This window comes from Ursus arctos, unplaced genomic scaffold (genome assembly GCF_023065955.2).
Source record: "Ursus arctos isolate Adak ecotype North America unplaced genomic scaffold, UrsArc2.0 scaffold_37, whole genome shotgun sequence".
Taxonomy (NCBI): domain Eukaryota; kingdom Metazoa; phylum Chordata; class Mammalia; order Carnivora; family Ursidae; genus Ursus; species Ursus arctos.
In genome coordinates, this window is record NW_026623053.1 from 12,486,490 (window position 1) to 12,513,105 (window position 26,616).

General features: G+C 36.9%; 1 protein-coding gene and 1 non-coding gene across 22 annotated transcripts in view; one reads left to right on the forward strand and one right to left on the reverse strand.

Moving 5' to 3' along the window:
• The window catches only part of HECTD1 (HECT domain E3 ubiquitin protein ligase 1), an 83,060-nt gene that overhangs the window by 44,570 nt on the left and 11,874 nt on the right, over positions 1 to 26,616 (reverse strand). For all 21 annotated transcript variants that reach the window (XM_048223398.2, XM_048223251.2, XM_048223017.2 and 18 more), the window contains exons 3-12: positions 20,320 to 20,554; positions 16,715 to 16,942; positions 15,639 to 15,920; positions 15,272 to 15,542; positions 14,676 to 14,752; positions 14,492 to 14,590; positions 11,720 to 11,834; positions 10,502 to 10,676; positions 3,296 to 3,434; positions 2,932 to 3,102 (exon numbers count right to left, since the gene is read on the reverse strand). In XM_048223398.2, coding sequence (XP_048079355.1) covers positions 2,932 to 3,102; positions 3,296 to 3,434; positions 10,502 to 10,676; positions 11,720 to 11,834; positions 14,492 to 14,590; positions 14,676 to 14,752; positions 15,272 to 15,542; positions 15,639 to 15,920; positions 16,715 to 16,942; positions 20,320 to 20,554 — 1,792 coding nt within the window. The remainder of the gene's footprint in view (positions 1 to 2,931; positions 3,103 to 3,295; positions 3,435 to 10,501; positions 10,677 to 11,719; positions 11,835 to 14,491; positions 14,591 to 14,675; positions 14,753 to 15,271; positions 15,543 to 15,638; positions 15,921 to 16,714; positions 16,943 to 20,319; positions 20,555 to 26,616) is intronic.
• LOC113266245 (small nucleolar RNA SNORA15) lies at positions 6,976 to 7,120 on the forward strand. Its single transcript, XR_003320330.1, has one exon. It is a non-coding gene; the product is annotated as a small nucleolar RNA SNORA15 (small nucleolar RNA).

The following is a 26,616-nucleotide window of genomic DNA, read 5'->3' on the forward strand; positions in this document are numbered from 1 at the left end:
AGATCTATAACATATTTCTTTTTAAGATTTTATTTAAATTCCAGTATAGTTAACATACAGTGTAATACAAGTTTCAGGTGTACAATATAGTGATTCAACACTCTCATACAACACCTGGTGACCATCACAAATACACTCCTTAATCCCCATCATGTGTTTTACCCATCCCCCCACTCACCTCCCCTCTGGTAACCATCAGTTTGTTCTCTATAGTTAAGAGTCTGTTTCTTGGTTTGTCTCTCTCTCTTTCTTTCCCTCATTGCTTGTTTTGTTTCTTACATTCCACACATCAGTGAAATCATATGGTACTTTGAAACTATTTCTTGAATAAAAGAATTCTAAGGGGATGAACCCAGATATCACCTCTTATTTTGTTTTGTGGTTAAATTCCTTGGATCTCTCAAGTAATTTAGGAGTATCTCTCTAGGCGTGCCTGGGTGGCACAGTCGGTTAAAGTGTCCAACACTTGGGGGGGCGCCTGGGTGGCTCAGTCGTTAAGCATCTGCCTTCGGCTCAGGGCGTGATCCCGGCGTTCTGGGATCGAGCCCCGCATCGGGCTCCTCCTCTGGGAGCCTGCTTCTTCCTCTCCCACTCCCCCTGCTTGTGTTCCCTCTCTCGCTGGCTGTCTCTCTCTCTGTCAAAAAAATAAAATCTAAAAAAAAATAAAAATTAAAAAAAATTTTTTTTAAAAAGTGTCCAACACCTGGTTTCCACTCAGGTCATGATCTCAGGATCATGAGATCGAGCCCTGTGTTAGGCTCTACGCTTAGCACAGAGTCTGCTTCAGATTCTCTCTCTCTCTGCCCCTCCTACTTGTACTCACTCTCTTTCTCTCTCTCAAATAAATAAATACCTTAATCTTAAAAAATCTTAAAGAAGTTTTTTAAAGTAATCTCTCTCACCCCCCCTCCCTTCCCCCTCTCAGGATTCTCCAATTTACAACCCATACTCTATCATTCTCTCAAAAATATTACCATTCCGTCACTAATATATAGGAAGAATTCACTAATTTAGGACTAATCAGTGCAGGAATCAGTAGGGACAGATTAGGTATATTTTAAATTTGCAATCTAAGGCAAGAATTATCAGTGGATACTGAAAGTCCTGGATATACATTTAATGAGTAACAGCATATTACATAGTCTGCCCACAAATCACTCATTAATTACAAAAGCAAAAAAGAGTAACTATGATAAAGAAATCAGACAGAGGGTGCCTGGGTAGCTCAGTCCATTAAGCGTCTGCCTTCAGCTCAGGTCACGATCCCAGGGTCCTGAAACTGAGCACTACTTCCAGTTCAGTGGGGAGTCTGCTTCTCCTTCTACCCCTCCCCCCTGTTCATGATCTCTCTCTCTCTCACACTCTCTCTAATAAATAAAATCTTTAAAAAGAGAAAAAGAAAAAGAAACCAGGCAGAGATAAACATAATGAAATGATCCACGTTAACATCATCGGTAAGAAAGCAGACACCATGTGCCTCTAAGAGAAGGCACATTATGCACTGAGAAAAACATAACATCCCCTCTCTCTGTAGTCTTCCTGCTGAAAACACATAACCTGAATCTACGCACACAGAAACACAAATGCAAAGTAAGGGTCACTATCCAAATTAACTGGTCTGTCCTCTTCACAAATGCCAAGGCTATGAAATAAAAAGGCTGAGTTCTTACAAACATGATAACTAAATGTAATACATGCTCCTGGATTGGATTCTGGACCAGGGGGGAAAAATGCTACTAAGGACAACAGCAAATCTGAAAATGGTCTTTGGATGAGATACAGTTTTATATAAATAAATACTAAATTTCCTGACTTTAGGGTGTCTGGATGGCTCAGGTGGTTAAGCATTTGCCTTCAGCACAGATCATGATCTCAGGGTCCTGGGACTGAGCCCCGAATCAGGCTCCCTGCTCAGTAGGGAGTCTGCTTCTCCTTCTCCCTCTGCCTCTCCCCTCTGCTCATGCTCTCTCTCATATGAATAAATAAAATCTTTAAAAATAAATAAATAAAAATAAATTTCCTGACTTTGTTAACTATACCAGGATTTGTAGAGAATGGTGTTTTGGTGAAGTTTTAGGTTGTTAAAAGGGCACTACATATCCATCTTCTCTCAAATAATATTCAAGTAATATTTTGTTTTGTTTGTTTGCTTGCTTTTAAGTAGGCTCCAGGCCCAGTGTGGAGCCTAACATGGGGCTTGAATTCACAACCCTGAGATCAAGACCTGAGCTGAGATCAAAAGTCACTTAAAATGACAAAGCCACCCAGGTGCCCCTTAAAGATTTTATTTTTAAGTAATCTCTACAACCAACATGGGGTTCAAACCACGACCCCAAGATCAAGAGTTGTATGCTCTATCAAATGAGCCAGCCGGATGCCCCACAAATAACATTTCTTAAATGTACACACACACACACACACACATACACACACAAACAGTGTCTGGGTAAATAAAGTAAATGGGGCAAAATGTCAACTAATTAGTGAATTTATAAAGAATATTGTGATACTCTATTTGCAATTTTTCTGTGAGTTTTAAATTTTATCAATAAATTTTTTAAAAGTAACCAAATTTTGGGGGCACCTGGGTGATCAGTTGGTTAAGCGCCCAACTCTTGATATTGGCTCAGGTCGTCATGATCTTGGGGTTGTAGGATCGAACCCTCAATCAGGCTCTGCGCTCAGCACAGAGTCTGCTTGAGATTCTCTCTCCCTCACCCTTTGACCCTCCCCCTGCTCACATTTTTTCTCTAAAATAAATACATAAAATCTTTCTCTAAAATAAATAAAATAAAAATAAAAAATCAAATTTAAAAGAATTATAGTACTACTTTATACAGCCACTATTTTATCAAAAGGCATCGTAAGTTAAAAATAGATATCCTCAAAAGAAACTCTATTCCTGATAACACTGCAATCAACATCACTCACTTTTTCTGGTTTTGATTCCTCTTCATTCTCATCATCAGAGGAAGGACCTGCCAAAGTTGACACTTTGCTAATTACACCAAGTCTGGCTAGCTGATCCAAAAAAATATCACCACCTTTATCTACCAAATCTCTTATGATTTGCAAAGCCAGCAAGTGGCCATCATCATCATCCTGGGGAAAATAAAAAGGAAATTAAGGGAAAATGATAAAAATAAGTTTAGTTGCCTGAAGTAGACAAATGCAATAATTTCACAGACAAAACGATTTATTGAAATTAGGACAAAAATTAAATTATTTTACTAACCATTGTCTAAAGGGAATTAAAGCTACAGGAATTTCAAAAAAGATAAAAAAAAAATCTGACCTCTTGATCAAGGACAGTTGCAGTGATTTCCACTAGTACTGTAGGCAAATTGTGACCAACATCAGAATCACAAACTTCTTTTAAGAGTGCTTCAGAACAAAAATGAATCATTTTTCGAATCAGAGCAAGACTTGCCTTCCTTAAAAAATAAATAAATAAATAAATAAATAAATAAATAAAAGGAAGGAAGGAAGGAAGGAAGGAAGGAAGGAAGAAAGAATTTTAGGAAGCCAGGAAAAGAACCTAAAATAAAACAAAATGCAACTATACATTAAACGAAAATATCCAATAGTTAAGTTTTATATACTCTGATAAAAAGTAAACTAAATGAAAGTATACCAAAAAATCAGACAATACCAGCACCAGCTTATGTTCATTTCTTTAAGCAATTTCACTTATTCTCTACTGTTAAAATAGTGAATTCATTAAAACTGAAATTACTTTTATACTTTTCTTAAATGTGCTATTCTACCTTACACTTAACAGTATGACTGTTAACATGTCATGATAATTTTAGAAAATCAAGTAAAGATTAATGCAATTACTAAGAAAATAAATGGTATAAATTGTAATGATCTTAAAATTTCCTATAAGCCAAAACACAAAGCTCTAACTTAAAACACCTGGTAGTTTATATGGAAATCAGATTTCAAATTAAGCACTTTTGTCCTTTGTCAAATTTAAGCCCATGGTCCTTATAACTATGATCTCATATAAACGAAAGTAAGACATCCTAGTAAACCCATGCCCCTAAGTATTTCCACTGTTAATTTGGCATGCCTCCTTTTCCTTCTATACTCATCCACTGCTTTGCTTAGAACATAGATACTCAATAAAGTCATACAAACTAACCTCAGTTTTATAATAAGGAACCTGTTCTTCTAAAGTAAAATAAACACATATCCATACACATTTAAATTATAATAGACTAAAAGAAGACTGGTCTATTACGTAAAAGATAGCAGCAGTTCATTTCACACATATTTTCTGAGCTATATATAACAATATCCTAGGCACCGAGCTGCAGATCTCATTACCTTGGAAGTAACTTCCACAAGGATGGAGAAGCAAAATTGCTACTGAAGTCCAAGAAAGGCATGTGACACATGTATTTCTACAGCATGTGGTCCCTACTTGATGTATATCCTAACTCTCTTTAGCTGAAATTCGTAACACTATACAGTCTTCAAGTGAAAAAAGCATTTGATTATAAATTCAAGTACATTATAGAAAACAGTAGGCCAGTGGAGTGCAATCTGCTCTAACAGGATTAGTTCTGATTTTTGTTAATGGCTATTTATATTCAGTTGTAAAATCATTATTTATATATCATAGTTTTATACTGTCAATATAAAAATGTTTATATATTATCTGTTACTATCATTCTAAGCCATTATGAGCCAGGAATCCTTTCATGTACTTTAAAAACATTACACTTCATTTAATCCATACACACCAAACCCTATGAGGTGGGTTTTATTAGCTCAGTTTTACATATGAAGAAAGTGAGACAAAGAAAGGTAAGTCTAATAAGGTAGCCTGCTAAGGGCTACTAAATTACAGAGCCTAAATTCAAACTCATTTCTTAACTGGTACATTATACATATTCAGAACATAAAATTTTCCTTTTTAACACTATTATAAACGTAAATTGTGAACATTTAACTTACAGACTTTTCTATTATGAATAACACTACTTCGTGGAAAGTTTTATTTCAGCAGAAGGATTCTTGGGTCTAGAAGTCTAAACACTTTCGTATGTACTGACTGTATATCAGAACTAAATCCATACTTGGCAAACCGATTTTCTAAAAGGCTATTAAAAGCAACAACACAGATGACCTTGAGGGTACTATGCTTAGTGAAGAAAAGCCAGAGAAAGGCAAAACACTGCATGGTATCACATGTGTGGAATCTAATAAAAGTGAACTCACAGAAACAGAGTAGGAAAGCAGTTGCCACAGGCTGAGGGTGAGGGAATTCTAAGATGAATAAGGTCTGAGGACCTAACGTTAACACATGACAACTGTAACTATTAACATTGTATTGTGTAAATAAAATGTGCTAACAGACGCCTCGGTGGCTCAGTAGGTTAAGCGGTGGCTCAGTAGGTTAAGCGTCTGCCTTAGGCTCAGATCATGATCCCAGGGTCCTGGGACTAAGTCCGGTATTGGGCTCCTTGCTCAGCGGGGTGCCAGCTGCTCCCTCCCTCTCTCTGACAAATAAATAAATAATCTTTAAAAAAATTTTTTTAAATAATAATAAAATATGCTAAGAGAGTAGAACTTAAATATTTGTTCTCACACACAAAAAGGTAAACATGTGATGTGACAGATGTGCTAATTAACTAGATGGGGAGAATCCTTTCACAACATATACATATGTGAAATCACCAACACATACACCTCAAATATCCTATGATTTTATGTCAATTATTCCTCAGTAATTACACCTAACATTTTTCCATGTTAGTTTCTTGAACACTATGCCATAATAACATTGGCTCATTTACTTAACTGGCTCTTATATTTTTACCACAAATTTGTGCTCTTTTAAAAAATAGTGCTTTTGGGGGGGGGGGCGCTTGAGTGGCTCAGTCATTAGGCATCTGCCTTCAGCTCAGGGCTGGGATCGAGCCCTGCATCTGGCTCCCTGCTCAGCCTGCTTTCCCTCTCCCACTCCCCCTGCTTGTGTTCCCTCTCTCACTGCCTCTCTCTCTAATAAATAAATAAAATCTTGAAAAAAAAATAGTGCTCTTTGGGACACCTGGGTGGCTCAGTTGGTTAAGTGTCTGCCTTTGGCTCAGGTCATGATCCTAGGATCCTAGGATCCTGGGATCGAGTCCTGTTTGGGCTCCTTGCTCAGGGGGGAGCCTGCTTCTCCCTCTGCCTGCCACTCCTGCTTTTGTGTGAGCGTGCTCTCTCTCTCTCTCTCATTCTGACAAATAAATAAAATCTTTTTAAAAAAAATAAGTTTAAGGGGCGCCTGGGTGGCGCAGTCGTTAAGCGTCTGCCTTCGGCTCAGGGCGTGATCCCGGCGTTATGAGATCGAGTCCCACATCGGGCTCCTCCGCTGGGAGCCTGCTTCTTCCTCTCCCACTCCCCTGCTGTGTTCCCTCTCTCGCTGGCTGTCTCTCTGTCACATAAATAAAAATCTTTTTAAAATAAATAAATAAATAAGTAAGTAAATAAATAAATAAATAAATAAATTTGAAAAATAAAATATACTGCTTTTTGCGTAAAGAAAATATTATCCCTTGGTCACACCTGCTAACAAATAAATACCAATCTGCAGGCATTATTTGGATTATGACTTTATATTACTGTCTGTGGGTAACACTATTTCTGAGAAGTGGTTTGTCAAACTTTTACACAGACTAAATTTAAATGACAATCTAGATAAATCTGACATAATAGTACTACCACAAACAAGCTTTGAAAGTCACTCTTCTATCAAATTCCGATAACCATTCAAGAATATTTCCTTTTGTTTTCCTAAGGTTTATTTATTTTAAATCCACCTAGAATTTGTTTAGATATACAATATAAAGGACTAAATAAATCATTACATTGCAGACTTTTAACTAATACAATTATATCTCTAAAACTGGGGGGGGGGGGGGAGTCTTGGAACAACCAGGTTTTTACACACTACTCCACAATTAACTGCTCTCCTATGAGGCAAGGCTGAATACTGTGTTCTTTTTTTTTAGTAGTTTACACAGCCAGACACCATGCAAAGGTAAAGTCTTCTCTTTAAAATGCCTACAACGGATGGTATGTAAGTTTGTTCATAGCACATCATTCATTAAAAATAAGAAAGAAAATTGCAATCCTGTTTTAAAGCCTTTACTAATCTATTGTCTGCCTTTCAGTTCTTTTTTTTTTTTTTTTTAATTTATTTATATGCCAGAGAGAGAGCACAAGCAGGGAGAGCAGCAGGCAGAGGGAGAAGCAGGCTCCCTGCTGAGCACAGAGTACGATGCGGGACTCGATCCCGGGATCCTAGGATCATGACCTGAGCCAAACCTCTAAAATATTAGGCATAACCATGCTAACACTTAATACATATCTAATTTTTATTCTCAAACCTAAAGAGAATTTAATGTAAGTATCTTCACTTTAGCGATAAACCAATTAAGATAAAAGAAGTTAAGGGGCGCCTGGGTGGCACAGCGGTTAAACGCCTGCCTTCGGCTCAGGGCGTGATCCCGGCGTTATGGGATCGAGCCCCACATCAGGCTCCTCTGCTATGAGCCTGCTTCTTCCTCTCCCACTCCCCCTGCTTGTGTTCCCTCTCTCGCTGGCTGTCTCTATCTCTGTCGAATAAATAAATAAAATCTTTAAAAAAAAAAAAAAAAAAAAAAGATAAAAGAAGTTAAGTACCTTTCTCATGGCCATGTATTTAGGAAGTGGCAATGCTGGCATTTGGACCCACTTTGCCTTGACTCCAGAGTCTGAGCTCTTAACTAAGGCTTATGCTTTCTTACTTGCCACAATTAAATGATAGAAAAGACCCATCTAAAAAGGATCTCTGTTAAATGGTGGCATACTTTATAATTTTCTGATGACCTTACCATGAAGCAGTTCTACTCCAAATATATCTGGATTCTTTCATTGGCATGACAGCTAGTCCTCTAAAATTTTTAGGCAAAATTATCTTGTTCAAAATTGAACTTGCTCACTCCTCAAGAAGATTCTAAGTTTTGTTTAAGAAAAAAAAAAGTGGCCCCCACTCACACCTACAGCTCTGTAGCTATTTGGAGAAGAATAAAAACCAAGTACTTCAATGTTCACAGTGAATTATTTTACTGACACTTTTCTCCTACTTAAAGCAGACTGCCTGCACTTTAATGTCAACTCCTAGGCACTTGAATCCTACAAATCTACATGTACTAAAGACCTTTTTATTAAAATATCCAAAACCAAGTTCTCAATCACTCAATCAAAAATTCAGCACTCATTCTTCACCTGTTCCTTTCCCTCACCTCTCACAACTAACTGGTCATCAATCCCTATACAACCCATCTCTCAACCTTTTGAACTTGTTCCCAACAACCCAGTCCCTCAGCAGCTGTTTGAACTTCATATTGCAAAGAACCCTTAAATAGTCTGTTTTCATTCTTACTCTCCTCCAGTACTTTTCTCCACTGGGCTGCCAATGGAATCTTCATAAATCACAAAATCAACTGTGACAAATATCCTCATAGGTATTTAATGACCCTACTTCAACTGTGGAGTATGGGCTCATTAGCATGGGCCACAAAGGCCTTCAGAGATCATAAAGGCGCCTGTCTACCTTTTTAACATTATTCACTGAGCTATCCAAACATATCCCATTAATCCAAACTAACTCCATTAATATTAAAATACTTACAACTGCTAACAAAACACACTCACTCAATTATGCTCTAAATATCTACTGAGGACCTAGACCTACTAAGTATCAAGCCCTGTTCTATACCGCTTTGTCTTTGCAGGAATATAGCTGTACACAGGCCAGCTCTCAAGGGGTTCACTTTGGAGGGGAGACAGACAATAAAACAAACAAAAGTCAAAAAAGAGCAAGATTTCAGACACTGAAAGCTCTGTAAAGAGAGTAAAACATCATAATTTATGTGAAAGGTATCCTAGGGGTAAATTTAAATTAGATGGACAAAAACATCAGTGGATGGAACATTTGAACTGAGACCTAAATGATATGAAGCAACAAACCATCCAAAAGACCCAAGGATAAGAAACATTTCCAGTAAAGGTAAGTACCAAAGGCCTAAGGCAAGGATGTACGTGGAATGTTCCAAAAACAGAAAAAAGGCTAGCTTATTGTAAGTGTAATGCGCTAGGGATTAGGTAGTACTAAGTGAGGTCAGAGAGGTGGGTGGGGCTTATGTAAGACTTTGCAAGTCTGAGAGTTAAGAAGCTAGGTTTTAAGGGCACCTGGGTGGCTCAGTTAGTTAAGCCTCTGACTCCTGATTTCAACTCAGGGTTGTGAGACGGAGCCCTGCTTTGGGGCTCTGTGCTCAGTGGGGAGTCTGTTTGAGATTCTCTTCCTCTCTCCCCCACCCCCAGTGCCCTCACATTCTCACTCTCTCTTAAAAAAAAAAAAAGGAGTTAGGTTTTAAAGCCAGATGGAAGCTACTGGAGGGTTTAAGTCAGAAAGAGATAGAATTATAATTTTTAAAATAAATTAGACTAATATGTAGTACCAGATTATAAAAGAGAAGAGAGAAAAGAAAAGAAAGACTAATTAAGAGGCAACTGCAGTAGTCAAACTACAGACTACAGACCACAGTATTAGCAACAGATGAACAGAAATGACACACTACAGGAGAGTCACCAGGATTTGTACCAGGATGGACTGACTCACACCTCCATGCCTTTGCTCATAAAGTTGCCCAGTGATCCTTCCAATCTGTCTGCCTACAGAATCCCCAAATATCCTTTATGTATGTATGCATGTATTTATTTATTTATTTTTAAAAGATTTTATTTATTTATTTGACAGAGAGACAGCCAGCGAGAGAGGGAACACAAGCAGGGGGAGCGGGAGAGGAAGAAGCAGGCTCCCAGAGGAGGAGCCTGATGTGGGGCTCGATCCCAGGACTCCGGGATCACGCCCTGAGCTGAAGGCAGACGCTTAATGACTGAGCCACCCAGGAGCCCCCCACCAAATATCCTTTAAACCCCAATTTAAATCTCATTTCTACATAAAGTTTTCTCCAATTGTACAGCCCAATTAAACGTTAAATCATGTATATTCCCAGAGAACTCTGATGGTGTATCTATCACTTATTACTCTTATTAACTTATTAATCTTCCTCAGTAGCCTGCAACGAATGGTACAGTAAGTGAAAGCCAAGTCCCATTTCTTTGGGTAACTCTCTAAGGAACATCTTGTACTGCGTCTACCAAAAAGGCCTCCGTAAAAGCTCAAAAAATGTTTGCTGTACTTACCGAAATTTCTCTGAAGTTGATATTCATCGAGCTACAGAAACTGTTAGGAATCTAGTCTTCTTGATTCACAAAACTCATTAAGTCAGATCATCAGAAGAAAAGATTTAACTCTCCAAATTTCCAATCTAAATTTTATTCTTACCATACCTTTTCAATATTAAAATAAACTTCAACCCTTTTGGAAAAGGGAGATAAACAGAACTATACAAATAGCATAATTTAACTAGTAAACACAGATACTACGAATAACTACCTTATTGAAGGCAGCATAGTTTGCTGAAATGTCTGTGCAAACACCGGCAATAACCTTTTCAAGTATATGGGTGCCATTTCTGGATCTCCTTTTGGCTCATTACATTCTTCTTCATCTTTGTTTGTATCTTTCTTTTTCTTATCATCTCCTTTATTAACTGGACACATCCAATCACCTGCAGACAAATATTGTTTAATAAAATAAATTTTTGGAACATTTTTCTTTCAATGAAAAAAACATTAAGAGGTACCAAATTTCAATCTGTAATTATCCCTAGGGCACCTGGGTGGCTCAGTCAGTTGAGCACCCAACTCTTGATTTTGGCTCACGTTGTGATCTCAGGGTTCACAACCCACACCCAGTGGGGAGTTTGCTTGAGATTCTCTCTCCCACTCCCTCTGCCCCTCCCCACGCTTGTGCACGCTCTCTCTCTCCCAAATAAATATTTAAGGGGAAAAAAGTATCCCTAATTAACAATAATTAAACTGAAATTAAAATACTGTATCTATCAAAGGTGTTTGTAAGAATAATACTATTCCGATTTTTTTCAGTACATGTGCTGCCAAAGCAAAAGCACAAGAATACTAAAGAACGTCAGTCCCACCCATGAGCTGAATCACAACTTAGGGAAATTTTGGATATTCCATTTGATTCTAGAAATTATTTCACGAAGGTTTCACATTCATCTACTCTGTGAAAACTTAAAAATCTGGTCAAAGTACTTCATCTACACAATACCCAACTATTCTTTATGACATTCCCATGCCCCTTAAACTCTTGGTTTTTGGGATGCCTGGGTGGCTCAGTCAGTTGAGCATCTGCCTTCGGCTCAGATCATGATCCCGGGGTACTGGGATTGAGTCCCGCATTGGGCTCCTTGCTCAGCGGGGAGCCTGCTTCCCCCTCTGCCTGCTGCTCCCCCTGCTTGAGTGCGCTCTCTCACTTTCCCTCTCTCTGACAAATAAATAAATAAAATCTTTAAAAAAAACAAAAATTTCGTTTCGTCATTCTGGACTCATGCACCCACAGTCTCAAAGAATACTGAATGGTATACTGTTAAAAGTTTAACACATGTTAAAGTATTTGCATATAATTACTTGCCTTCATAGGAATAGTTCATTTATATAATGTTAATACATACACAAGAAGCTGTATCTGTAAAAGTGAAGCTGAAAAATAAACAGCAGATGGCTTAAAAGGAAAGATTTTACCACTCACCTGGAGACTGAAGAATGGCTACGACTTCACTATGGCCCCTTTCCCGAGCTTTATCTAATGGAGTTTTCCCATCTTCATCTCTCAGATCTGGGTTTGCACCATGCCGTAACAGAGTCTAAAAAAGAAAAACATTTCATTTGAATATAAGAATGAACACTTTACTCCTTCAATATCCAACTCTGCAATCCTCAAATTGCACCCATAGATTTCAGACTCAAAATTACTTAAGCAGGCACCAATTCAAATCACTATTTTGCACATATAACCTCAAAAATGGTCTATTTAGATCTTGAAAAAAATTACAGATTAACTTCACTTGGTTATTTATTAACAACTCAAATTAAGTACGTTTACATGTGAACCTATCATCTTTTCCTTCAAACTCCTACCAATTTCCTTAACACAGAGGAAATAAATAGTGTATGTTTGTGACATGGTAATCGTCTTCCTCATTTACTATATGCTGCCAATTACCAAGTAAAATAAATTCTTCTAGAATGAACTACAAAATTTAAGTCTAAAACACTAATTCACACAGTTTGCCAATTTTAATGGACACTAGACTATCTCCCCAACAGACAGTAAGGTCTTTTTTTTTTTTTTTTAAAGATTTTATTTATTTATTTGACAGAGAGAGACGGCCAGCGAGAGAGGGAACACAAGCAGGGGGAGTGGGAGAGGAAGAAGCAGACTCCCAGTGGAGGAGCCTGATGTGGGGCTCAATCCCAGAACGCCAGGATCACGCCCTGAGCCGAAGGCAGACGCTTAACGACTGAGCCACCCAGGCGCTCCGACAGTAAGGTCTTTTGAACAGAGAACACATCTCATATTTTTCTTATCAGCCTCAGAGCTGCACTTTTTCTAACTTTGTTTGATGTAATAGATATATCTGACAAATAAGTGAATACATACACACATCTGAGAAGTACAGTACTGGCTAAAAAAAGCCAACTGCTGAATCATAATAATACAGTATTTTATCAAATCTAGGATGCCACAGATTATTAGATATATCATTAAGTACCACTAAGAAAGAAAAAAAATGCCAGTTAAATTTTGTAACATGCTTTCTTATAGCTTGGAATTTCTTTTTAAACTCATTAAAAGAAATTTTTTAAACTTAAGATTTTTTCCCACACATTACAAGGAAAAACATAAGAAAATAGAAATGAACTATAAGGTATTCCATAACTTCACATTCTGAGCACAATTCTTCATAATTAATTGTTTTTTTATTCAAAATCAACAATATTTGTATTTCTACAAACAAAGCTATCGTCTGTGCCATAAAGAGCATTAATGATATGCAGCATTTCTGAGTGCCTCTCTATCAGACAGGATTTTTTATTCCTGTTGCATGAACGGGTAATGATCACTATGCTGCAATTTCTATCTGGTCAATAGCAATTATACAACATTTTCCTGTTTAAGAGATGTCAAAATGTGTATGGACGGTGAAGGGGAGAAGTGGAGGTGTACCTTAGGATCAATTAAAAAAAGAAGAATCTATGAAGATTAAAGATAATACATGTTAAATACCTAAGACACTGGCTAGCACAGAGTTTCCGTGCTCAGTGAGTCCTACCTATCCTGTCATTAGTAACAGCAGCTATCGCTCACTGTAGGCTGACATATAATCAAGTCAGGTTAGGGTGAGATACGATTCATTTGGCTTCTTCTCTCCCACCCAAGCACTCATAACTGCAAAACAGTACAGGTCAAAAGAAAATGGTTCAATAAAACTTTTTTTTATCATCCTTAGAAGCATCATTCTCTTTAATAACTAACCAACTGAAATTGACAGAACTTGACCTTGAAGCGAGAACACCTTTGCCAAGTTAGAAAGCTAAGATGTTAATCCAAATTTTCATATACTGTAAAGACAATAATAAAAGCAACCATGTGAGCATCTACGATGTGTTGACTACTATACTATGCATTTTTATGTATTTTTTTCTAATTATAACAATAATCATGCTTGCATAGTATACACATTTAACTTAAAAAACTGCAAGTCAAACTGAAGAAGCTTGCCCAAGGCCACACAACCGTCTTGCTAATAAGCTGAGGCTTGAATCCAAGAGTGCCTGACTTAGTAGCAGACTAACATTGCACTGTGCCGAATTACTTCACATTATGAAGATTCTAGAGACCTAAATCATCCACACATTTGGTTCAACCCTTATCACTTGACCTCTCTGAACCGCCTCAATTTCTAACTATAAAAAGAACTTTCCAATGTCCTTTGCTAATCTGAGACTCAAAGATACTATGATTCTTCAGCAAATAAATTATTTGCTTTAATGATAAATAAAAACAACACAAACATGTACAAAATTATTTGGTGCCATCATGCCAAGAGTAAGAAATTGGAAAAATTAAAGTGCTTAGCAACAGGGAATAAATTTGCAGTATATCCACACAGGGCAAGTATACAGATGTAAAAAAGTTATTCAAATACTAACAGGAAGAGGTCTTCAATGTATACTATTAAATGAAAAAAGTAAAGTATAAATTAGTGTATGTAATATGTTACACGTTTTGTATTAGGAAAGGAGGAAGTAAGTATACACATTTCTTTTTGCTTGTTATCTATGTTAAGAAACACTAAAAAGATAAAACACGCTTACCTACAGTGAACAATGGGGAATGGGGTGAATGGAGATGGCACAGAAGCTTGACTTATCAGAATAAAAGCTTTTATATCATTCTAATTTTAGAACCATGTAAATGTTAAATATTAAATTAATAATTCAAAAACCTGGATTTTACCTTTGCTACTTGAGGTCTTCCAAAACATGCAGCGTAATGTAATGATGATGACCTTTGACCCCTATTAACATCAGCACCTCTTTCACAAAGAAATTCTACCTGTAAAATTATGAAGAATCATAAAGTTGCCTTATTAATAGTTCTATCTTTGATTTAAAACAGTAGCTTTTATTTATTAGCTTACCATTTCCTGAGTTCCAAAAGCAGAGGCCCAGTTTAATAGTGTCTGACCCACATCATCCATAAAATTTACTTCAAAGGCTGGAAGTTTGAAGGAGAAAAATTAATTTTTAAAAATCTAACAAAATAATACTGAACTTTTCTACAGTGGGAACCATTTAAAGACTGTTATTAATAATCACTAAATACAGAGTCAATTTTAAACATTTAGGTCAACTCTGCAGTAGTAAATAATCCATCAACAAATTCTGCTAAGAAAAGGTATTCTAAAATTTTTAAATCACTGAGGATTCACAAGGCTTTAAGCCTTAAAAATAAACATAAAATAAGAGAAAAAACCAACTAAATATATAACACAATTCAACAGGGTACTAGTTTCCTTTATTCATTTCATTTACCCATTTAACAGGCATTTACTCAGGTCTTACCATGCACCAGGCTGATAATTATAGACATGGGGAGAGGAGAGGAAAGATAGAGGTTGGCCATTCTATTATCTGGCAAAACTAAAAATACTGTCTAAAATCTAGAAACTAGAAATTGCCTATATAATTCCTATCTCACAGTTTTCTTTTTATATTTTAAAAAATATTTTCCGACCTCCGGTGTCAATTGCATCTATAAGTGCATCGGTATCTTTACTTCGAATACAGTCTATAAGCTGCCGATGTGAGCGCTCCCCAGAGCTATCCAATCTCCGAAGTCCTGGGATTCTGCCTGTAGATCCAGCACTAGACTTTGGCAAAGCTTTTCGTCCTTCAAATAATAGCACCAAGAGAAGGTCGACCAAACGCATGGTATCAAGCACACATCTTTCATCACCCTGCAATGCACTTTCAATTGAATCTGGAAGTTCCGACCTCAGGAGATCCTAGAAAGGGAATGGGAGAAATGTTTAATATATTTGCATTACACAAAAATACTTTTACTGAAAGATTAAAAATCAAAGATTCAAAAACACTCTTACGTGTGTGACTACTGGAGAGCCTCTGCAAAGTGTTGAGAGCAGACTTACAATTGTTGACACCTGGTTACTCAATTTGGAATCTGCAGCTGTGGAAGGCGCTCCTGTAGTGCTGCGACCTGGTTTACAAGCTGATGATGGCCCTGATACAGTACCACCAGCGGCAGCCATGCGAGATAACAGCTCCTCAGTTAATCCATGCTTGGCTAACGGAGCTGGGTCAACACCACGACGGGTAAATCGGTCAGCTAGTGAGGCAAAACACCGCAGAGCTCCATCTGAAACCTAATGATATCAAGAACATGCATATGGATAAAATTCACCTAAAAAGGACTAGGGGCTGGTACTGCTAATTTCATTACTGAGATAACAAGAAAGGCAGCTATAGCAAAGATTTAAGGCATATCATCTGTCTAGATTTTAATCCTGGCTCCACATTCTCCTAACTCTATGACCCAAGGATATCACCTAACCGCTCAATGCCTCAGTTCCCTTAGCTGTAAAATGGGGATAATAGTACCTATAATTCACTGTCCAAGCTTAAGATAATATATGTAAAGAAACTAGATGGACAGTAAAAGCTCAATAAATGTTAACTATTATTACGAACAACTCTGCCAAAATAATCTATGGATATCAACTAAATATAATTAACAACAGAATGGTAAACAGGCATTTAAAAGTCAAGTTTTATTTTCTAAAGTATGCTAATTCAAAAAAAAAACTTTACACATAAAAGATTTTAAATACTGTGTTATTTTACTTCAGTGAGAAGTATCCTTTTAAGTCAACAAAATTGTGCTGAGTCAACAAACCACACTGAGTATAATGCAGCTTTAAAAATTACGTATTTCTGAAATATTTAAATTTTAAAAATAAACATATCACTTTTATAATTTAAAATGTTTCACTGCCAAAACAAAAAAGATCGCCATATAGAAATATGAAATGAGAAAAAGAGAAAATGGAATTACCTCTAGTTCATCAAGTGAAAAGTTCAAATAACAGTGTATCAAAGTGATAAATAAGGGACACTATAAAATCACTTTTTGAATACGAAGTATGCAACCATGATTTACCTGATGATCTTCATGTTTTAATAAACTAGACAGAGATTCCACACAAATTTCTAAAGAAGAATCTTGAGGTTCCATTTTGCCACACAGTCTTGATACCACAGCCATGGCAGAGTGCAACGTATCTTTATGAACCAAGTGTCCACTGTCACGAATGAAGGTAAGCACACAATTCAAGCCACCAGCCTCAAAGACTGCTCCTGACTCACGAGTACATATCAGTTCTAACACCTAAAATAGTAAATCAAAATTAACAAAAGAATACAAAGTCCAATTTTAATTTTCTAGCATCACAGAAAACAATGTGCCCTCCAAATTTATTCGCAGCCACATTTTAAAAAGTAAATTAATTTGAATATTATATTTAATATGTATTATATTTAACTTGGCCCAATACATGTAAGGCATCATCATTTCAATGTTACCAATGTTAAAAACTGATGTATTTTACATTCTCTAATGTATTTTTTTTAACTTTATTTTTTTTAATTATTTTTTTAGGGACACCTGGGTGGCTCAGCCAGTTAAGCAGCTGCCTCTGGCTCAGGTCAAGATCCTAGGTCCTGGGATCAAGTCCCCGCACTGGGCTCCTTGCTCAGTGAGGAGTCTGCCTCTCCCTCTGCCTGCCACTCCCCCCGCTCGTGCTCACACTCTCTCTGATTAAAAATATATATTTATATTTATTTTGGAGAGACAGGGAGAGCATAAGCAGGGGGGAGCAGAGGAGAGAGAGAATCCCAAGCAGACTCCACACTGAGTGCGGAGCCCCACACAGGAATTGATCCCATGACCATGAGTTCACGACCTGAGCCGCAATCAAGAGTCAGATGCTGAACCAACTGAGCCATCCAGGCGCCCCATATTCTTTTAAGTCTTCAAATTCCCAAGTATATTTTATACTTATTTCACTCTGGGGTAGCCACATTTGAAACATCCTATACGGCTACCATATCAAACAGTGTCGGTTCAGATGGTGAAGCCTGCATGGCAAGTTAAGCAACTAAAATAACTTGGCAAAAGTTTACAAAGGTCCTACACATTAAATAAATAAATAAATAAATGCTTCCTATTACATTACTCATCATCCTCACACTTACTCTATGAACGACAAAACATGAAAAATTAACTTTCAGGGGGCCTGGGTCCTGGGATCAAGCCCCGCATCAGGCTCCCTGCTCCAAGGGGAGCCTGCTTCTCCCTCTCCCTCTGCCTGCCCTCCCCCATGCTTATGCGCACGCATGCTCGGTCAAATAAATAAAATGTTTTAAAAATTAACTTTCATTTTCCAGATTATGTTAATATTTAAGGAGTTTGGGTAGAACTAAAGAGTTAACAGGACCCACAGATTTTTATAGGCATACCAGAAGATTTAGAGTTTATTCTTTAAGCTAGAAAAATGTTTTAAGCAGAAAAATAATATGATTAGATTTCCAGTTAATAACTCAGAATGGGGCATAAGGGAGAGTATAGATGCAAATGCAAAAAAAAATTCAAGCATTAATATTCAAGAGAGGATGAGAGCTTAACTAAGGCAATAACAACAGAGACAAACAAAAGGAAATAAAACTAGAAAATCAGCTCATCATTAATTACATGTGTGAAGTGGAAAAAAGCACAGGTTTCTGCCTAGAGTGGGTAATTTGATGACAATTATCAAAATAACTTTATCTCTAGTAAAAGATCATGAATTCAGACAGCTAGTTGGAGTTGTCCAACAAGCCTTTGAATATGGAGTCTAGAACTCAAGAGAAAGGTCAGGTCTAGAGATAAAAACATGAGGGCCATATTCAAATGAACAGTACTGATGCTGATAGACTATATTATCTAGGCAAAGTTACAGTTTATAAAAAAAGAAACTTAGAAAATACTACCATTTAAGAATAAATTAATAACAATAATCTTCAAAGAAAAGAGAAAAAGGGAGAGCAGGGTGTAAAAGACAAGAAAGAATTTAAAATAATATGAGTCAATGAATACACAATGCAGTAAAATCATAGTCCCAGAAGAAACATGAATATGATCAAGAGAGTAAGACAGAGGGGCACCTGGGTAGCTCAGTCGTTTGGGTGTCCAACTCTTGATTTCAAATCAGGTCACGAGCTCAGGGTTGAGATCGAGCCCTGAGTCAGGCTCCATACTGAGCGTGGAGTCTGCCTGAGATTCTCTCCTTCTGCTCCTCCTCCCCCACCCCCAACAGCCAGTAGCACATCTGTGCTCTCTAAAATTAATTAATTAAATTTTAAAAAGAGAGAATAAGAGAAAAAAGTTCTAAACAGGAAAATAGATACCTCTTTGTCTGAATCTAGAGACAGAAATAAATCTACAGACACAGAAGCAGAAAATCAAGACATTAACACTTGTAACAGCAGCTCTCAAAGTGTGGGGAAGACATTTTCAAAGATCCTTGAAGTTAAAACTTTTTTCATAATACCAATACCATGACAGTAATTATCTTTTTCATTCTCATTCTCTCAGGAGTGTAGGGTGGAATTTCTGAAAAGCTGTATATGATATAGCAACGGACTGAATGCAGAAGTAGATATGAGGATCCGCCTGACTTCTACTAAGCCAGACATTATTAAAGAGACATTCAAAAATGCTTAACAATGTTACTGCTCTCATTAACGTTCTATTTGCTAAAGAAATAATTTTTTCAGTAAAAATGTATGTTAACACATGAGTTTGTTATTTTCAGATAAATGTGTTCTAAATTTCTGTTTTAATACCTAATATAGTAAAGATAAATAGATATAGCCTATATAAACAAGGCTCTTCAAGGGCCCCTCAATAATAAGACCTGTAAACGGATCCTGAGACAGAAAGTTTGAAAACTGCTGACCCAGAGCATCAAGAATCTTAACAAGAATGATACAGGAATCATAAACAAAAAGTCATGTAAAGTCTAAATGTGTTCATCAAGTAGTGCTAATAAACTACTGACCCAGCACTGGTGCTTTCAAAGTCACATAAAGTTTATAGTTAGTCTCACCAGGATTAAAACAAAACAGCTCCTCTAAAGGAAGTACAAAAAAATAGTTAAATCCATGGGCCCTCGAACCAGACTTCCTAATTTCAAATTCCTAATTTTCCAACTCTGGCACTGCCACAAACTACTTGTATCACCACCAACCAAGTTACTTAACCTCAGTATGCTTGAATTTTTTCCGAATAAAAAATAGAAATGCTGATATTAGCAGCACCTACCTCATATAAAGTTGTCATGAAGACTGAGCTAAAACATGTAAAGTGTTTAGTCTAATGCCTGACTCTAATAATCAGTATTAGTTGTTGTGGTTGTTGTCATAACTATTTTCATACAAAATCATTTTGGCTAAGAATAGGGATAACCTCTCTAAAAAGCTACCAGAAACCCAAGAGCCAGCACAAAAGAGCATTATCAGTAACCTACAATTTTCCTTTGAAGATAAGATTTCTTTTCCCAAGCTATACAGGATCCTATTTGGTGCCACAAAGACTATGACTTCCACTGTTGTCAACCACTCTCAATAAAGTAAGAATAATGAAAGAATTTTCTTTTTTTAGCAAAATATATTTTTTATTCTCTAGTGATCTTCAAATGGGCCAGTAAATACTTAATTAAGACTTACCTTTACACATTGTTCAGCTAAGTCTCTGCTAGTCCTGTTATTAAGTTCGACCACAACTAAACGATTACAAAGTGCTTTTATAGCTCCATCAACCCCAACAATCCTTCGGGTGCATTCTGCAGATACATCCAGATAGTATGTGATGGCACGGGCTGTCACCTCTAACACATTGTCTGGAGCACTTTCATCAAGAAAAATTTTGCAGAGGGCTGGTAAGAAAGTGCGAGGAGGACATCTGTAGTGAAAGAAATCATATTATACCTAGGATTACTGAATTCTTCACAACAAAATATTAACAAAATCATAAATAAAAACTGTAACACAATACATCACATTCAATACTGCGTCTGCATGTATATAAAGTAGTATTTCTCAAATTGCTTGTTTCCAGAACAATACTCACATGCTAATTTTATCACTGCTGAAAATATCAAGTTATCAACAGTTTACGGTAGCAGCATTAACTTGAAACCATGTTAAAAAAAAAATTTCCTATTCAATACACAGCTCAAACATCAGCTGCTCTGTAAAACCCTCCCTAACCTGCCCAAATCGCTAAGTGGTACTTTCATGTTCCTAAAACTTCATATAAACAGTGCCCACATTATGTAATCTATCACTTTATTTCCTTATTTACATTAAAAGGTCCTGAAGGCCAGGGACATTGTTCAATTAATGTTTTATTAGAACCAGTGCTGATCTGGGGTTTAACAGATAAGGATAAAACATAACAACAACTTTGTAACCTCTGTGGTCCTGTTTCCTCATTTGTAAAGCATAGATAATATCTAAAAAATAACAACTTTATATGGGTGATATGAAAATTAAATAAAATTATATATATTAAACACTTAGCTCCATACGCTGGAACCATATTGAACTAATTAACTTTAGTTCTCCTTTCCTCCTATGAATAGTCTAATGCCTGCTATATAATCAAAAGCAGAATTTGTGAGGTACCAATATCCTCTATATTTTATCAACACTTAAAATATGAAAGACTATGATTTACATTTAGTAGAAATCTCAGTTGTATGACATCAAATACATTATTCTAACTTCTCTGCACAAACTAAGCTTTAAATGGGCTACAGATAACACAAAAGGTAGTACTCTAAACGTTTTAGTGGAATTATTTTTCCTTCATATTTTAGCCTGTGTATATCTTTAGTAGCTTTTTAACAATATCTGTGTTTTGGGATACCTGGGTGACTCAGTTAAGCGTCTGCCTTCTCTCGCCCTCTAACCACCCCCCCAACACTCACACACTCTCTCACATAAATAAATAAATCTTAAAAAAAAAAAAAAAAAGCAGCCACCATTATAATATAAACAGGTAATACCTTAAAACAGTCTCTTCAGTTGTTGATTAGGGAGGTTTTTTTCCCCTTATCTTTTTTTTTTAAGATTTTATTTATCTATGTATCTATCTATTTACTTCTTTGACAGAGAGAAGAGAAGAGAACACAGAAGCAGGAGAAGCAGCAGGCAGAAGAGAGGAAGAAGCAGACTCCCTGCTGAGCATGGAGCCTGACCCGAGCTAGATCCCAGAACCCTGGGATCATGACCTGTGTCAAAGTCAGACACTTAACCAACTGAGCCATCCAGGCATCCTGACAGAGGATTTCTTTTTCTCTTTTCCCTTCCTTCCTTCCTCCCTCCCTTCCTTTCTTTCTTTTTTGACAGAGAGAGCACAAGCAGGGGGAGCAGCAGGCAGAGAGAGGAGGGGAAGCAGACTCCCTGCTGAGCAGGGAGCCCAATGTGGGACTCAATTCCAGAACCATCAGGACCTCAGCCGAAAGCAGACACTTAACTGACTGAGCCACCCGGGCATCCCAATAGAGAATTTCTTAATATCATTTTCAAAGAAACCCTATGTTGATAGATAATCAACTCGGTCTTTGAATTCAACCTGAGCTTTACAGTTATTCAACAGCACTTACCTACCTTCTTCAACCAAGACCCTCAAAAATCCCTTGCTTCCCCCCACCCCAGGCTACCACTACAGCCACGACCTTCCCTAGGTCTGAATCCATGTCAACAGGCAGTAACTAAGAAACAAGGTTTATATAATCAAGGAAACTAATGTCATTATAAATCTGTAATCGACAACCTTAAATGAGCACAATGTCCAATAATTCTGCTACATTTCTTCCAAAATCTACAATGAGTATTTCACACCTTTTAATTTTCTCTTGGCTTTGCGACTCCCTTGGTTTTCTATCTAGCCTTGGTCTTCAACTCCCTGCTTTTCTCTCTCTAGTTGGTCTCATCTATTCCCTTTGTTCATACATCATGGATGTAAATCTCACCCATATACCATGAAAACTCCCAAAATGTTACCTCTAACCCAGACCAACTAACTATCACTATCTCCACTTAGAATTATCACAGGCACTTTAAAAAGGACATATATAAGTACCTCCTTAAGAAGCCTGCACATAAACCAACTCATTACCCATTCCCAGTTATGTTCCTTTTGGGTGGTTTCAGAGCACTCAGTGAAATCCATCTAGCAAAAGCATCTATCAAGCTACATTATATTTTCCCATTTACCTGCCTTATCCATGAAAACATGAGCTACTAGAGAGCAGGGTCTGTGCCTTATCTGTTTTCCTACAACCAGACCCAGACTTCTTATCTAGTGGATACTCAAATATTTGATGAATATATGAAATACATATGATATACACATAAATACATGAATATAATGAAAATAATTCCTGTCTCAAGAAATTCAGTTTAATAGGGAGAAAGATAATGTAATCAAGGAAAAATAAATAAGTATAATAAAAACCTCAAAGAAGTAGGTCCATAAAAAGTTCTGAGAGGCAAAATTCAACTTAGGGGATTTGGGGAAAAGAAGACACCACAAAAAAGGAAGACTTTTCAGTTAAATCAAGGTATTCTTTAGAGAGTTATTGCAAGGATTTGAGATAATGATTATAAAATGTGTAGTACAGGGATCAAAACATAAAAAATGCTTGATAAACACATGGCAGAAGATGGTTAAGCCGACAAGCCATTATATTCCAAGCCATTATATTCCAAGTAAGGAGAATAACATGTGCAAAGGATGGAGAATTGAAGAATTACGTGATGCTACAGACTGTATTTTCCAACAATATCCACAACATTATCTCCCATTCCACATACCCACATATATATATGTATATATATATATATATGCATTTTTTAAGATTTACTTATTTATTTTAGGGGGGAGGGGCAGACAGAGAGAGAATCCTCAAGTAGATTCCTCACTGAGCACAGGGCCAACTTGGGGCTTGATCCCTGGACCCTGAGATCATGACCTGTGCTGAAATCAAGAGTCAATCACTCAACCGACAGAGCCACCAAGGCACCCCCTCCATATATTCTTTTTCATGTGACTCTGATACTCATTCCCATTGAGAGGGCCTATGTTTCCACTACTTGAATCTGGGCAGCTTTATGAGTACAGTAAAAGTGACGGCTCTGTGACTTCTAAAGCCGAACCAGGGGGCGCCTGGGAGGCGCAGTCGTTAAGCATCTGCCTTTGGCCCAGGGCGTGATCCCGGTGCTCTGGCACTGAGCCCCACATCAGGCTCCTCCATTAGGAGCCTGCTTCTTCCTCTCCTGCTCCCCCTGCTTGTGTTCCCTCTCTTGCTGGCTGTCTCTCTCTGTCAAACAAATAAATAAATAAATGAAATGAAATAAATAAATAAATAAATAAATAAATAAATTAAATAAAGCTGAGCCAACAAAAGCTTCTATTGGATTCTCTTGGGACTCTGGATTTTTGCAACACAACCACCACACTGTGAAGAAGCCCAAGGAGCCATATTACAAGGCGTTCCAATTAAAAACCAAGGAAAGGTCCTAACTAAAAGCCAGTATCAAGGGCATGTGAGAGACCAAGTCATCAGATGATTCTAGTATATCACCTAGTGCATCACCATCAAGCTTTTGTTACTGATAAGTGGGATCATACTACAAATAGTATCCTATAATCTGCTTATTTCTTTGATAATGCTATGACCACCTTCCCACATTAATATAAACAGACCTAGCTCAATCTTTCTAATGTCAATATAACATCCAATATATTGAAGAGCCATACATAATCACTACTGAGGTGGTTTCCTGATTTTTACTATTTGAAATAGTGCTGCAGTGAACAATCTTGGAGGTATATCTTTACATGCCTGTATCAGTACAGCTGACCACTGGGTCTGAACTGTGCAGGTCCATTTATACATGGGTTTTTTGTTTTGTTTTGTTTTTTTATAAATAAATAAATAAATATTTTAAATAAATAACAGTACCTGTTTATTCTATCAGTAAGGCTTCTGGTCAACAGGAAGATACTAAGTAGTTAAGCTTCTGGGGAGTCAAAAGTTATACACAGATTTCTGATTGCAAATTTAAATAGAAACTTGAAGGCCATCTAGGTGACTCAGTTAGTTAAGCATCCAACTCTTAATTTCAGCTCAGGTCATGATGTCGGGGTCATGAGATCAAGCTCCTTGTCAAGGAGTGCTGGGTGTAGATCCTGCTTAAGGTTCTCTTTTTCCCTCTTCTCTGCCCTTCCCAGCCCCCTGTACGCATGCTCTATCTAAAAAAAAATTAAATAAGTAAATAAATAAATAAGTCGAAACAAACAAAAGTATAATCCCACCAGAAGCATTTTAGAATTCCTATATTCCTACCGCTAAACCACACAAAATGCTACCACCTTTAAACTTTTGCTAAACTGATAAACATTTAAAGACTTTATTTCATAAAATTTGGCTCGCCATGACAGAATTAATAAACTTTTACTTTTTTAAAAAACTATTTTATTTATTTATTTGAGAGCATGAGTGAGCATGAGTCGGGGGGGGGGGCGTAAGGGAGAAGCAGGCTCCCCACTGACAGGGAGCCTGGCTCAGGGCTTGATCCCAGAACCCTGGGATCACGGCCTGAACCAAAGGTAGACACCCAACTGACTGAGCCACCCAAGTGCCCTAAGAATTAATAAACTTTTAAAATTAAAGACAGAATTACTCAAACCCCCACCAAGAAAATACAAAAGAACCTAAAGCTGTATTCATACACACACAAACACTTCAGACTATAGAGAGTCTCTAATTAGAATCACAAAAAATTTACTCCAAAATAAATTCAATCATTCATATCTTCTTTCTGTATTTCTAATACAGACCTTATTTCTGTATGAACACATACTGGAGGCAGATACAAAACCATGCTGGGTATATATTAACATCATTTTAAACTCTCCATTCCATTTTCCCTTAAAAAATAAAAATCCAGATTTACTAACCTACTCATTCATTCCTCCAGGATTGAAAACTTATTTTCAACATTATTTTCAACATTATTTTCAATTAGATTTTCCTACAATGAACTCTAGAGTTCAAAACAATCAAAAACCACAAGGTCCTCTATCAAAAACAATACCATTTTGAAGATGGTTATAAGAGACTACATTCAAACACATTGGGTGAGACTACAAAAAGTAATTTTCAAACAGATTAAGGAAACTTTGATCTCCTCTTACATGAATTGTCAAGTCAAGGGTTCAGAAAAGGTTATCAGGCAAAAATGTATATACAAGGATGGTCACAGTGACATAAACCATATATCTAATAACAAGGGCACAATTAAGTATATGACACATCCATATGACAGATTATGCAGGTTTTATTGAGGTACTTACTAAAAACATATTATGATACAAATATTGTTTAATAAAGATATTAGGTAAAAGAAAAAAACCATTATGGTGTTCATCGTGTTAAAATACGAAGAGAAAAAAACTAGAGGAAAAAGTTAAAATGGCTTATTACTAGATAGTGTACTTACAGGTAATTTCTCTAAAAATTTCTCTAAAGTTTTCTGATTTTTCCAAATTTCTGAAACAAGTGTATTTTGCAATCCCAGGAAATAAATTTAAAGTTTGGGGCAAGTCAACTACAGTAAGTTTATTACAGCCTATTTCTCCCAATGATTACAACCAAAAACCTTGGACAAAACAAAAAAGCAACTATCTGAGGACCCTGAAAAGTACACAGTAGGTGGATTGGGGAAGGAAGTCAAAACTTAAATAAGGACCCATGATGGAAGTGAGTTTCAGGGGCTTTTTTTCTTTCCTCTTTTTTTTCCTGGTTTGACCCCTTGATGGGTCCAATCTCCAAACTACGTAGCAGGAACACAGAACATAAACTCAGAGAGAACCAAGAAAGAGGGTCTCTGTGAGCCAGAGAGTGTGGGGAGAAATTCCTGGGGCTTCTTATTCCCTGCCTGGCCCCAAGG